Source organism: Geotrypetes seraphini, chromosome 1 (assembly GCF_902459505.1).
Source record: "Geotrypetes seraphini chromosome 1, aGeoSer1.1, whole genome shotgun sequence".
Lineage (NCBI taxonomy): Eukaryota > Metazoa > Chordata > Amphibia > Gymnophiona > Dermophiidae > Geotrypetes > Geotrypetes seraphini.
The window spans coordinates 216,572,652-216,587,768 of NC_047084.1; the positions used below are offsets into that span (position 1 = coordinate 216,572,652).

The 15,117-nt window shown below is 40.9% G+C and overlaps 1 protein-coding gene across 2 annotated transcripts in view; it reads right to left on the reverse strand.

Annotated features, from left to right (window-relative positions):
• Positions 1-4,034: 4,034 nt before the first annotated feature.
• ATP10D (ATPase phospholipid transporting 10D (putative)) overlaps positions 4,035-15,117 on the reverse strand; it is a 213,060-nt gene continuing 201,977 nt past the window's right edge. For both annotated transcript variants that reach the window (XM_033946099.1, XM_033946089.1), the window contains exons 23-24: positions 11,169-11,356; positions 4,035-6,325 (exon numbers count right to left, since the gene is read on the reverse strand). In XM_033946099.1, the coding sequence (XP_033801990.1) occupies positions 6,142-6,325; positions 11,169-11,356 (372 nt within the window). In that variant the 3' untranslated portion in view covers positions 4,035-6,141. The remainder of the gene's footprint in view (positions 6,326-11,168; positions 11,357-15,117) is intronic.

The window sequence follows — 15,117 nt, forward strand, 5'->3', positions numbered from 1 at the left end:
TTAACTTCAAGGCAGGTTACTTCAAAACCATTATAAAGAGATATATCAAATATAATACAACTGCAACCATATTCTTTCCTTTATTCTCAATAAATAAAACTTCATTTTACAAGTATTTACAAAATATTAAATATAAAATAGCATTCTTGATACAGGGTTCATCTTCTCACATAACCTGTACTGGCATTCTTCATTCTGTCCAGTTCAACTCCCACATAAGTAATTTTTTTTTTTTTTTCAAAATACTTTTTACTGAACCACTTCTCAGCAATGCACAATACAGCTCATGAATCTACTGGGAAATAAATCTTAGTATTCACAGCAACATGGGGAAACTTTAGATCAGTCTTAGGTTACGTATATATCCCTTTTGACTACAAATACCAGTCAAGTTTTCAAGATACCCCTAATGACTAAGACTAAGGGCATGCAAATCTGTTTCCTCTATAGTCATTAGGGGTATCCTGAAAACCGAACTGGTGTGCGGCCCTTGAGGACTTGAGTTTGTGATCAACTTTGACACCTGTACTGTCGAAGGGATTCCTTAATTCTATTACTAACCACTTGGACATGTGGCATCTCTGCTGTAAACACATTTCTGATGTCCACCAATACAACTGATTACATTTTACTGTGAAGAGGGAAACCTTCCTGTTATTAGAGGTATAAACTCTCTGAATCTCTGTGAAACTGTATGCATTAACTTCACTGATCCAGTGTCAGCTTTACCTCCCTCTATGTATCAGCACCTCTACTGAAGTAATTAAGAAACCATTTTTATATATAAAAATTGAAATTACTACAGCAAGAATTGGTCTTGAGAAATCACATTGGTTTAGGTCTAAAAAATGCATTATAAGAACAAATTATTACAACTTAATTTTAGACAATTTACCTTGCGGCTACATTGCCCAAGGAATTTTGGGTCCTATTTATATGAAGTAAACTTAGGGCTCCTTTTACTAAGGTGCGCTAGAGTTTTTAGCGCACGCACAAAATTACTGCGCGCTAAACCGCATGGTACGCTTCTAGAATAACACCAGCTCAATGCTGGCGTTAAGGTCTAGCGCGTGGGGCAATTTAGCGTGCACTATTCCGCACGTTAAGGCCCTAACACACCTTAGTAAAAAGAGCCCAAAGTGAAAGGCTAAATAACGCTACTCACTTTTGTGCAGTCCAGACTATTCTTAAAAATCATTTTTTTAAACAGAAAATATTCTGCTGATTACAATATTTAAATAACAAAATGTTTCTTTTTGCTGCTCTCAATACTTATCACAGCAAATCTATTTATAATCCCATAGTGGAAACCTCATGGCAAAGAAATTATCTTCAGGCAATTTTCTCTAGGTTGCTGACTAAAAACTGCCCGATAGGGCACAGAGGCCAACTGCAAATACACCCATTGGCAAAAACTGACATCGTCACAACAGTCAGAATAGTTTTGAGAGACTATTCGTAAAAACTGCCTTTTGCAAATCAGGCCCTTGGTAAATAGAAGGGAGTGTTCTAGTGGGGACACTTTTTTTTTTTTTTTTTTTAAGCTATACAGGTACAGTAAGCTCTGACCTTTGTTGTACTAAAAAAAAAAAAAAAATAAAATTAAAAGCAGAAGCAATACACAGGAGTAATAGCTTTCTACCTGATTCACCTATAGTTTGGTCAACCATGACACAGTGGTCTCAGGATTCCAAAATGTCAACTATAGTAATTTACTGATAAGGAGGTATCTCTCTAGAGAACTGTCACCTAAAGCCAAATAAACTACTCGGAAAGCATGTAGTCAAACATTTGACCAAACTAATGTTCCATGTTAAGGCCAATAATTAAAATGTTCAAATACTAATTATCTGCTACTAAAAAGGGTCACTACATATATGCAGCAAAACAAATTCTACTGGATTTGCTTATTCTTAAGCAACCTCGGTCGTTTCAAAATTAAAGCACCAACATGAAAAGAAAATAAAGTACAGAAATGCTACCCTCGTTATATGTGCTCACTTTGGTGGGCTTCTTGGAAAGAGTCAATGAGTGAAGGTCATCTTATTAAAGATAAAACTGAGAATGAAAAGATTTAATGATAAGGTAACTTCTTTTTACTTAGTTGTCCTCAAATAAGATTAAAAATTTTTTGGGGGGTAATCACACAGCTTCCCTGCAAACCCAATGGTATACTTAACACAGATTGACAAAATCATTACTGATTGGAATGACTGAATTCCTTAGCTGCATATTTTATTTATAGTATTATATACCACTTATAATCTAAGTGGTTTACATTCAGATACTCAAGCATTTTTCCCAGTCTGTCCTGGTGGGCTCACACTCTATCTAATGTACCTGGGGTAATGGGGGATTAAGCGACTTGCCTAGGGTCACAAGGAGCAGCATGGGATTTGACCCCACAACCTCAGGGTGCCAAGGCTGTAGCTCTAAACTACTTTAAACCTTATGCTGGGATTAAACGTTTTCAAGTTATGTATTTTAAAACACAACCATCTTACTTTATCACAAAGGATTTGGTCTAGATTATCAACACACTTTTCTTCATCAAAAAGTCAACACACTAAGGGCTCCTTTTACAAAGGTGCGCTAGCGGTTTTAGCGCATGCACCGGATTTGCGCACGCTAGCTGAAAAACTACTGCCTGCTCAAGAGGAGTCGGTAGCGGCTAGCACGCGCTATTCCGCGCGGTAAGGCCCTAACGCACCTTTGTAAAAGGAGCCCTAAATACCAGCTGGTATACATCCCAGGGTACTAAAAGAACTCAAACATGAAATTGCTGATCTGCTGTTAGTGATCTGTAACCTGTCATTAAAATTGTCTAAAGTACCTGAAAATTGGAGGGTAGCCAATGTTACACTGATTTTTAAAAAGGGTTCCAGGGGAGATCTGGGAAATTACAAACCAGTAAGCCTGACTTCAGTGCCGAGCAAAATGGTGGAAACTATTATAAAAAATAAAATTGTGGAACATGATTTAATGAGACAAATTCATCATGTGTTCAGCTTAGGGAAATCTTGCCTCACCAATTTGCTTGACTTCTTTGAAGGCGTGAATAAACATGCGGATAAAGGTAAGCTGGTTGATGGAGTGTATCTAAATTTTCAGGAAGCTTTTGACAAAGTTCCTCATGAGAGACTCCTGAGAAAATTAAAGAGTCATGGGATAGGTGGCAAAGTTCAGTTGTGGATTAGGAATTGGTTATCGGATAGAAAACAGAGGGTAGGGTTAAAAGTATACAGTGGAATAGTGGAGTGCCACAGGGATCTGTACTGGGACCAGTGCTATTTAATTTATTTATAAATGAACTGGAAATTGGAACGGCTAGTGAGGTGATTAAATTTGCATATGACACTAAACTGTTCAAAGTTGTTAAAACGCATGTGGATTGTGAAAAATTGCAGGCTGACCTTAGGAAACTGGAAGACTGGGCAAATGAAATTTAATGTGGACAAATGCACAGTGATACACATTGGGAAGAATAACCCGAAAACACAGTTACCGGATGCTATGGTCCACATTGGAGGTTAGCTGCCAAGAAAAGGATCTGGGAGTCATTGACAATACGATTAAACTTTCTGCCCAATGAGCGGCGACCAAAAAATCAAACAAGATGCAAGGAATTATTAAAAAAGGATGGTTAACAAGACTAAGAATGTTATAATGCCTCTGTATCGCTCCATCGTGCGACCTCACCTACAGTACTGCATTCAATTTTGGTCTCATTTCAATTAAGATATAGCGGCACTAGAAAAAGTTCAAAGAAGAGCGACCAAGATGATAAAGGGGATGGAACTCCTCTCGTATGAGGAAAGACTACAAAGGTTAGGGCTCCTCAGCTTGGAAAAGAGACAGCTAAGGGGAGATATAATTGGATATGAATGGAGTAGAAGTACAAGTGGATTGATTTTTCGCTCTTTCAAAAATTACAGAGTAGGGGACACTCGAAGTTACAGGGAAATACTTTTAAAACCAATAGGAGGAAATATTTTTTCACTCAGAGAATAGCTAAGCTCTGGAATGCATTGCCAGATGTTGTGGTAAGAGCGGATAGCATAGCTGGTTTTAAGAAGGGTTTGAACAATTTCATGGAGGAAAAGTCCATAGTCTATTATTAAGAAAGACACGGGACAAGCCACTGCTTACCCTGGATCAGTTTCCAAAATGAATGGCTTAGATTAAAGCAAAATAGTGAAAGCCCAGGTCATTCAAACAATTCAAAATATACCAATGTAGACTCGGGCTAGAACAACATTAACCTATGTTTTTATTGCTAAAGGAAAGCCTCAGCCCCACCACTCCACCGCTGTGAAATTGAGTGGGTCTCTCTGATTGGCTAAGAGTTTAGGCCAATGGGACTCGAGGGGCGTTACTTTACTTACTCTGTTTGTGCGGGCTATTTAAACTCCCGGTCAGGACGCCGCAGCCATCTTTTACTCCTTTAACTAGTAGAGTCGGATGACATGAGCGTTTCTGGTAGGCATGGATATAGTGATAACCATGATGTGAATGCTTTTGTAGGTGGGGGGAGGGGGTTATGAATGTTTTTAATGGCCCCCTTTTTTCCCCTTTTTATCCTAGGGAGACCCTTGACACAGCACTATTCTATGGTGCGAAACATGCATGTCGGGTTCCACTCCTGGATATTGGCTGTAATCGAATAAGCTAAGTACAAGCTTTAAAAACATGACACTTGAAAATGTTTACTATATAAGCAATTAAGATATATGCACACAAAAAAATTAGTTTGATAAAACACGCTACTGGCAGCCAATGATGAGTTCCTGCATAATTCTTCCCGCATTTGAATTTTATAACTAGCGGTGGAGTGGTGGGGCTGAGGCTTTCCTTTAGCAATAAAAACATAGGTTAATGTTGTTCTAGCCCGAGTCTACATTGGTATACCCTGGATCAGTAGCATGGAATGTTGCTACTCTGGGTTTTGGCCAGGTACTAGTGACCTGGATTGGCCACTGTGAGAATGGGCTACTGGGCTTGATGAACCTTTAGTCTGACCCAGTAAGACTATTCTATGTTGTTATTTGGGTTGTTGTTTTTTTTAATATCAAAAATGTCCTTTTGCAAGAATGTTTTTAAACTAGATGATGTGTTACAAGGGTAAAATTTCAGGACAGCAGAAACTAGGTTATGATTTCGCAATGGCTTTCAAATTATTTGATCTCTTAATTGCCTTTTCTGTTGGTTACCTGGAAACTATCTCAACAGGTTTTGAGCCCTGTGGTTTCCCCCAAAGAAAATAGGGGGCAGTGATATATGTAAAGGATATTGCAACCCAAACACAGCTCAATTAATCAATTCATCCTGCAAAAGCTCCATTTGCATGACAATTGAATACACTGATACATATTAAATACTGATGTTTGGATTTGGTCCATTAGAAAAATAAATTTGAACACCCAGGATTAAAACCCAGATGAGTACCAAATGATCAATACTGGTTACTGAAATGTTCAGGATAGGGAGATTTGAAGGTTTTCAGCATTTCTGATTTTGTTCAAGTCATCATGAAAGCATGACAACAATCATACTGTTTTCTAAGAAAGGTTATAAAGACAAAGCATTTCTGACAGAATACTACAGTATGCACCTGCATTGCACTGCACCTTGCTCATTACATACCAGCTGTAATGAATCATTGCAAATAAAATAAGAATTAGAGAAAACCTGTCAAAAGCAACCAAATAACATCTTCCCTCCAGTATTTTAAAGAGCCAGATAGAAATCCCTGATCTGTCATTTCTTTCCAATATTCTTAAAAGTTAATATGACTTCATTATTGTAAAATAAGATCCACTGATATGTTTAAAATTGCTTGCTTCTTTAAGGATTGTAAACACATGATGTCTGAGGAGTTTTGCATATTTCTTGATTAGAAGATGCCGCACTGTCCAATTTGTTTATGCTGTTAACAGCTGAAGTGGAGAGGAAGGAGAATGAAGAGGGAGATTTTTAACGATGTTGCAGAGTTTATTTGGAGATGTCAGATAGGGAACACTGTCTATTATTCCCCTCTGGTCTAAGTATGCTGGATATGAAGGAAGTCTTCTCTATTTTTCGAGAAAAGATTGTGTCACCCTTCTTGGAAAACCATAAGAAGTTATTTGGGTTGCTTTCTCCTCATATGGTGACATTCGCTGAATTTAAACATGCTGCCTTATTAACAGAAGTTTGTTTCTCAATATTCATCGCTTTCCACTGTCTGATTGACTCCCTACGTTCCTCAGAAGTCAGTTTTCCAAGATGCTGGGCTCTCAACAGTGGTGTTGGAAACATGCTGCCTTGAAGAACTCTGTACAAAAACCTGAAACAAACAAGATTTCGGTCTTTACAATGAATCCCAATTAAACAGTTTTACCTGTGGATGATCATGAACTGGAAATGCATGTGTAAACTCAAAGAAGAGCAAAGAAATGCTGATAATGGGGTTGGAGAATGAAAGGGGTGGAGAGAAAGGGCAGATGTTGAGAAGAATTAAGAGAGAGGGGAGGGGGAAGCAGGATGGATGTTGAGGTAGGAAGGAAGGGGGTGAGTGAATACTGGATAAGAACACAGATTGGTGGATGCTAGGGAAAGGGAAGAGGAGGTGGAGATATAGGGACTCAGGAAAGCTGGAGAACAGGAACTCAGAGATCTCTTACCTGTCTGCCCTTTGGACATCATATGCCCTCTTCTGTATCTCCATTCTCAGGGTTAAAACTTACTGTTTTCCCTGCCTATCTTTCCTGTTGAAGTCTGGATTCTACCCACTGCTCTATTTTTTTTCTTTCTGGCTCCCTCTCTGTGAAAGTCACTACTCAGTTTTATTTGTACTAAGTTATCCTAAAAAACAAACAAACCAACCTTTAAAATACCACTTTTCTGGTGTAGTCAGTTTGGGATGTCAGGGCAGTGGTGGCTGTAAATTAAGCCATAAGAGCCAACTTTTCAAAATGATTGGGGATGCTAAACGCAATAGAAATTATACCTCCCTAGAGACAGTCAAGGAGTTCTCTCAATATTGGGGGTGCTCAAGCGTCCACAAAACTGGCATACTAACCTTGCAGTCACTGCTCTGTCCTTTTTACTGTTTACATGGAGTTCATTTCTTTTTTGTCCTTTATTTGAATTATGGCAAGCTGCTTTGTTGTCTTTATTGTAAATATTTTGAGCTCCTTTTACTAAGGTGCACTAGCGGTTTTAGTGCGCATTACAATGCCGCATGCACTAAATGCTAACGCCTCCATAGAGCTTGCATTTGTATTTTTCGTTTAGCACGTGGTTTGCGCGCACTAATCTCTAGCACGCGCTAAAAATGCTAGCGCACCTTAGTAAAAGGAACTCTTAAACTAAACTAAAACTTAGCTTTATATACCGGGTCATCAACCATAGGAAGCTCGACTTGGTTAACAATAATTTAAAAATACTGAAAAAACAACAACAAGAATTTCAAAAGGATTAATTTTCGAAGTGTTTGGCAAATAGAAAATTTTTTAAAGATTTGCGGAAGAATTGAAAAGGACTGGAACTCCTCAAAATTAAGAGGAATTAATTCCATAGTTGAGAGAATTTGAAAGCCAAAGATTGGCTAAAGATCTTAACGCCTTTAATTCCTTTTCTGGAAGGAAGGGAGAGTTTGAATTGTTGGATACCTCTTGCATAGGAAAATCTGTAAACATTCCATAGCAAAGGAACAAGGGGAATAAAAATACCATATAGGATTTGGAAAGTGATGCAAGCATGTTTAAATTGAATCCTGAGATAAACCAGCCAGATGTGCTTGAGCTTGGGCAGGAAGCATGAGTGAAAATGAGGAGACTGGGTAGGCTGTGAAAATAAGGACTTGGGGAGTTAGGGGGGGCATAGTGGGAACTAAAACTGAGCAGGGATTAGGACAGGCTAGGTTACTTGGTGAATGGTATGACTAAGGCCCGGATTCTCTAAATGCTGCATTTGTCGGCCGCTGATCGTGTGTCAATCACACGAACATAAGAATTGCCACTGCTGGATCAGACCAGTGGTCCATCGTGCCCAGCAGTCTGCTCACACGGCGGCCCTTAGGTCAAAGACCAGTGCCCTAACTGAGACTAGCCTTACCTGCGTATGTTCTGGTTTAGCAGGAACTTGTCCAACTGTCTTGAATCCCTGGAAGGTGTTTTCTCCTATAACAGCCACTGGAAGAGCGTTCCAGTTTTCTACCACTCTCTGGGTGAAGAAGAACTTCCTTATGTTTGTACGGAATCTATCCCCTTTTAACTTTAGAGAGTGCCCTCTCGTTCTTTCTACCTTGGAGAGGGTGAACAACCTGTCTTTATCTACTAAGTCTATTCCCTTCATTATCTTGAATGTTTCAATCATGTCCCCTCTCAGTCTCCTCTTTTCAAGGGAGAAGAGGCCCAGTTTCTCTAATCTCTCACTGTACGGAAACTCCTCCAGCCCCTTAACCATTTTAGTCACTCTTCTCTGGACCTTTTCGATGGCGCCGTTTAGAGAATTGCGCCTCCAGCAAAAGTAGGTGCCAAAAATGTAGGCCAGGGATTTCAAAGCCTACATTTCCAGTGCCAATCTTTGTCGGTGGGATCCCCTCTTGCAATTTCCTCTCCTGCTGCAAATCAACGGACCACAGAGGGAGATAGTATCCGGGAATTATAGCTGAGAGATTATCCAGAAACTAGCCACCATTATCTTGAAGGTGCTTTGGGAAGCCATACATGAGTTTAATCCGTCTCTTCTAAAGATTTCTTATATGTTTGTGTTTGATTCTAAGGGCTCCTTTTATCAAGCCGTGTAATAGCGCGTGCTAAAACGTGGGACGCGTTAGCCGCTACTGCCTCCTCTTGAGAAGGCGGTAGTTTTTGGACAGCGCGGGGTTAACGCGTGATGAAAAGTCAAAAACTGGATCAGCAAGCTACCAAAATTGAGACCTTAGAAACTAAAATGGATTCCCCCCCTATAAGATCTCCTATGGATATGGCAAGAAGATATTTTATGCAAGTATTAAAGATTCCAGAGAACATTTTGCCACCCTTGGTGAAAGCATACTATCAATATCTTTAGGGGGTGTTGATACTATGGAAAAGGATAGAGACAACATGGCAGGAATGAATCTCACAGAGTTTCTAGAATCTTCATTGGAGGTAGTCACCCAACAGGTGACTTTGGTAAAAACCTTTGCCCTGGAAAGTGACTACAACAATATAATGTGTTTGTACTTCAGAAAGATCAGCTGTTTTTTGGATCAAAAATCGGAATATTTCCCGATATGTCTAGAGCCACACAGACCTGTCGTCAGGAATTTTTGGCCTTGTGCCCTAGGGTCCTGGCCTTAGGGGCCAGTTTTGTGTTATATTTTCTTTGTAATTATGTAATTGTCTTTGAGGGTAAAAATTATCTATTTTTTTATTCTAAGCAGCCAGAAGACTTTATTGCCGTTAAAGAAGAGATGAAATTACTGGAATTATGTTTTATTTATAAGATCTAGAATATATATATATTTTATCTTATACATGGCTTTATTTCCTTTTTGGATCCTCTAAGAATTCTCTTTATATTACTTGTAGATAAATATTTTAAGATTAGATTTCCTTTCTTCTTTTTCTATTATTAGCAGTTTAGGCGGTCCACCCTTGGCACCGTCTTGGTGGGGGTGCCGGCATTTTTCCTTCTCTCTGCTCCTTCCCACTCCTCCCTCCACCATGTGTGCGCCTTCACTCCCTCTCTCCATCGTACCTCTAGCTCTTCACCGGTGTGAGCAGCAACTCCAATCTACTGCTCACGCTGGTGTCGATTCTTCCTCTGATATCACTTTCGGGTACTGCAACCAGGAAATGACATCAGAGAGAGAGCTGGCACAGGTAGCTGGTTGATGCTGCTGCTTGTGCCGGGAAAGTTGAAGAGGTACAGGGGAAGGGGCGGGCGCAGAGAAGAGGGTGGGAAGTGCACCAGGCACCTCCCATCCTCACTACACCACTGATTATTAGTATATAATGTTTCTTTCAATTAATATTTGGTGACTGTAACTTTAAATTGTTTAATAAACAAAGAAATGAGGATAACAGAAAATCATATTTTTATGAAATAAATTGTTGGTTTTAGCCGATATGTTTTCTGAGGAAACAATGTTAATCTTTACAGTAATCTGGATATTTCAGTGATATTTTCCAACGAAACCAAGAAAAAAGGTTTTCTGCTTATAGGAAGTAATTTAATAAAGAATGCTTATGTCAAAGTTGAAAAAGGTCACTACACTATAATCTCGTCATAACGGACTCGCTTATAATGGAATATTGCATATAACGGACTTGCATATAATGGAATTTCGTATATAACGGAGAAACAATTTGGTCCCCAGAGACGCTTTTAGCTGTAGTTTTGTTCGGCTATAACGGACATGCAGGCGTGCCGGTGATACAGTATCAAAATGCAGCTCAGAAGAAAATGACAGATTATTTTTCTTTCCAGTACGACATAATGCTTTAGAACATCTTTTAGTGTTCTGATTTTGCAATCATTTTGTGCCATACCAATGCTTTGCTGAGTTTTGTTATTAATGTCGCTGATATGCTTGTGCAGTGACTGTTGTTCATTGATTGTACATTGTTTCAAGTTGACCTAAATAAAGTTTTTTTAAAAAATGCAACTCTAGGATATAACGGACTCTGGATATAACGGACTGTTATTCCAGGTCTCTTGAAGTCCGTTATAACGAGATTATACTGTATTATGAAATAGGCTTCCTGAATCAGCCCCTACAGCACACAAATCCTCACACAATGCTATACCCACTTTGTAGGTGCAAATGTGCTCACCCAGACTATCTCTGCACAATGCACACATATACATAAATGTGTATTTGGTGCTTTGTAAAATTACCCCCATAGTGAAAATGTTGTTACAAAAAAAATGGCTAACCCTGCATAGGGTGATGTAGGCATTGAAATCTATTTAGAACTCCGTATTTCACCATTTAGGCAGTTTTGGGATACCTTTAATGCTTTCTGTTCATGCATGTCTTCAGTTCTTTTTACAGCAGTATATACAGGTTCTCGAGAAAAGGTTCATCTAACTTATTTTGCTTGAAATCTAATACTGTACATCTAGAGAGTATTAGGGCAGAAACCGCCAAGAGTGGATCACTAAGAGTGAAAAAAAAAAACCCTGCCAAATACCTGGGCAGAAGAGCTACACAAGTAGCAAGGGTACAGACCAGGTAAAAGACTGGGTCTGCTATATGCTTTTCCATGATCCAGTAGGGGTTTGCTGGAGGGCTGCAAACTTTACAGATTGCTCCAAAAGCCAGTGCAAAGACAAAGTAGAGGATGAAGCTTGCAATCATGAAGAATGAATGTATCCAGGTCTAGAATTCAAAACAGGAAATTAGGTTAGAACAGGTTGCACAGTAGTATTTTCAAAAAGAGTGTCAAGGAAAAGATGCCTCCTAACCACATCCATCTCTTCAGATATCTAATAAGGAATTGTATTGCTTTTCTAGGAAAGATTTGTACTGAATGTACTCTACAGTCAGCTAGGGTGCATACAATTCTTTGATATACTATAAAGTTGATAGCAAAATCAAAAGACTCATTGTTTAACAGATCTGTCTAACAGAAGCATAACCAGGTTTTGACATCTGAGCAAGTAAATTTCTCCCTCCGTATTCGCGGTGGATATTGGCAGAACATAGCTGCAAATAAAAAATCGCAAATAACTTTTCAACAGTTATTCGCAGTTTTTGTAAAAGTCAGCGTTTTTACTATTGAAACTGCGAATAACTTTTCAACAGTTATTCGCGGTTTTGGGGAACAGCCACTATTATTACTACTGAATTGAAATTTGCAATTTGGGGGGAATAACAATATTTACTGCACAACAATGCAGTACTGTAGTGTACAGTAATAATCTCAGGGTAAAAAAAAAAAGTTCAATACAATTTTAGGGCTTGGAGCAGGCAAACAGCGATTCCCAGCGATTTTGGAGCAGGCAAGCAGCGATTCCCAATGATTTTAGGGCTTGGAGCAGCCAAGCAGCGATCCCCAGCGATTTTCAGGGTGAAAGATTTGAAGCAGCGATTATGTGGGAGAAAGCATAGAAGCAGCGATTTTCAGAGTGAATATTGGTAAGCGCTAAACGTTTTTATCGCTACAGTAAAAGAAAAGGAACTATACTCATGATGGAATTTTTGAGGTGCGGAGTCAGCATGCGAAAAATTGCGAATAAGCGAAACCGCAAGTACTGAAACCGCAAATACAGAGAGAAAAGTGTAGACTGTTTGCAAAATAGGTGCCAGTAAGACGCTGCAGGACCAATTTGCATCAGACACCTTTTTATTCAGAAATCTGTTTGGGAGAGTGGCTGCTCCCCTTGCACTCCACCTAGCTACACCTCTGCTGTCTATATGGAAATCCAGAAGAAGCAAACACCACACATTACAGGTCAGTTAGGTTAACATTAGAAACAATTCTTCATAACTGTAACTAAAAAAAACATATCACATTCACACCAAATGTTTCATGCACAAGAGTACACTCTTCACCACATCAGTAATTAGGGCAAATCTCTGAAAAACAAGTCTTTTTCCCAAAAGCTAGATAAATCTTTTCTTGATTTGGCAATAAGCAAAGATAAAGGTCAATTAAAAAAAATACAAGATATACTTTCTTTTAATGGACTTACTACATTTCTCGACTAGCTTTTGGAATACTACAACTTTCATCAGGTCAAAAGCTCCTGACATTTAGTCAAGAAATACATTAAGCTAGACTATAAAAAAAGGTATCAGTGTATTTTCTTTGCCAACTATTTCCACAAATTCAAGTGGACTAACATTGCAACTGCACAGCATCTGGTTAGATAATATCTTATTATTAAGTTTTTTTATATACCGCCTATCAAGGTTATCTAAGCAGTTTTACAATCAGGTACTCAAGCATTTTCCCTATCTGTCCAGGTGGGCTCACAAAGCACAGTTACTTACCGTAACAGGTGTTATCCAGGGACAGCAGGCATATATTCTCACATGTGGGTGACGTCATCTACGGAGCCCCGATGCGGACTGCTTTTTCAAGCAAACTTGATTGAAGATTTAAGTTTGCTCTGCTGCTCCACGCATGCGTGCCTTCCTGCTCCACTAGAGGACGCATCCCTTCCTCGTGGTCTCCAGTTCACCTAACCAGCAAAGAAGCCAACCTCGGGGAGGTGGGCGGGTTGTGAGAATATGTGCCTGCTGTCCCTGGATAACACCTGTTACGGTAAGTAACTGTGCTTTATCCCAGGACAAGCAGGCATGATATTCTCACATGTGGGTGACCTCCAAGCTAACTGAAAAGGGATGGAGGGAAGTTGGCAATTTAAGCAAATAGATTACGCAATACCGATTGGCCAAAATGGCCATCGCTCCTGGACAATGTATCCAGATAGTAGTGGGAGGTGAAAGTATGAACCGAAGACCACGTGTCAGCCTTGCAGATTTCCTCAATGGGTGTGGACCGGAGGAAAGCTACAGAGGTTGCCATCGCTTGGACCTTATGTCCCGTTACTCGACCATGCAGCACGAGACCAGCCTGAGCGTAGCAAAAAGAAATACAAGCAGCCAACCAGTTGGACAAGGTGCGCTTGGAAACTGGGCGACCCAACCGATTAGGGTCGAAGGACAAAAACAATTGAGGAACTGTCCAATGAGACTGAGTGCGTTGGAGGTAAAAGGCCAACGCTCTCTTACAATCAAGCGTGTGGAGCGCCATCTCTCCGGGGTGAGAGTGGGGCTTGGGAAAAAATACTGGCAAAACGATGGACTGGTTGAGATGAAAATCAGACACCACTTTAGGCAAGAACTTAGGGTGAGTGCGGAGGACCATTTTGTCATGATGGAATACAGTGAAAGATGGGTCCGCCACCAGAGCCTGTAGCTCACTAACCCGCCGAGCGGACGTGAGTGCAAGCAGGAAGATCACCTTCCAAGTGAGGAATTTCAGATGGCATTTGTCTAATGGCTCAAATGGAGGTTTCATGAGTTGAGCCAGAACCACATTAAGGTCCCAAACCACCGGGGGAGATTTGAGAGGAGGGTGGACATTCAAAAGACCTTTCATGAAACGAGAAACTAAGGGATGGAGTGAAAGGGCTTTCCCTTCCAGGGGTTGATGAAAGGCAGCAATCGCACTAAGATGTACCCGAATGGAGTTGGTCTTCAGGCCGGAGTGAGATAGATGAAGCAAATACTCCAGGACCAAGGAGACGGGGACCGATACCGGGTCCTGGCTGTGCGAGGAGCACCAGGACGAGAATCTGGTCCACTTTTGGGAATAGCAGGTTCTAGTCGAGGCCTTCCTCGAGGCTTCCAATATTTCCTTGACTGATTGCGACAAAGGGAGAGAAGTCAGGGGGAGAGAAACCAAGCATTCAGATGAAGAGACTGAAGATTGGGATGTAACAGCGAACCCTGGCTCTGCGATAGCAGAGAGGGAAACAGAGGCAGAGGCAGCGGATCTCTGGTACTGAGTTGAAGTAGGAGGGAAAACCAAGGCTGGCGTGGCCACCGAGGAGCAATCAAGATCATCGTGGCTCGCACCGGTTTGAGATGGACCAGCGTCCGCAGAATCAGAGGAAAAGGCGGAAACGCGTATAGAAACCTTCCCTCCCAATCTAGGAGGAAGGCGTCGGCCTCGAGGCGGTCCGGGGAGTACATCCGGGAGCAGAATTGAGGGAGTTTGTGATTGAGGGGGGAGGCGAACAGATCTATCTGAGGAGTCCCCCACTTCTCGAACACCTGTCGTAAGGTTTGAACGTGCAGTGACCACTCGTGTGGCTGGAGGAGGCGGCTGAGTCTGTCTGCCAGACAGTTCCGCTCTCCTTGTATGTACACCGCTCGAAGGAAGATGTTGTTGGAGATTGCCCACTTCCAGAGACGCAGGGCTTCCCGACAGAGGGACCGAGACCCCGTCCCCCCTTGCTTGTTTACGTAGTACATTGCCACCTGGTTGTCGGTTCGGACGAGAACCACCCGGTCGTGGAGCAGATGTTGAAAAGCCACAGCGGCGAGATAGATGGCCCGAAGCTCCAGCACGTTGATGTGGCAGTGGCGGTCCACATCCCCTGAGTGCGTAGGCCATCCAGATGAGC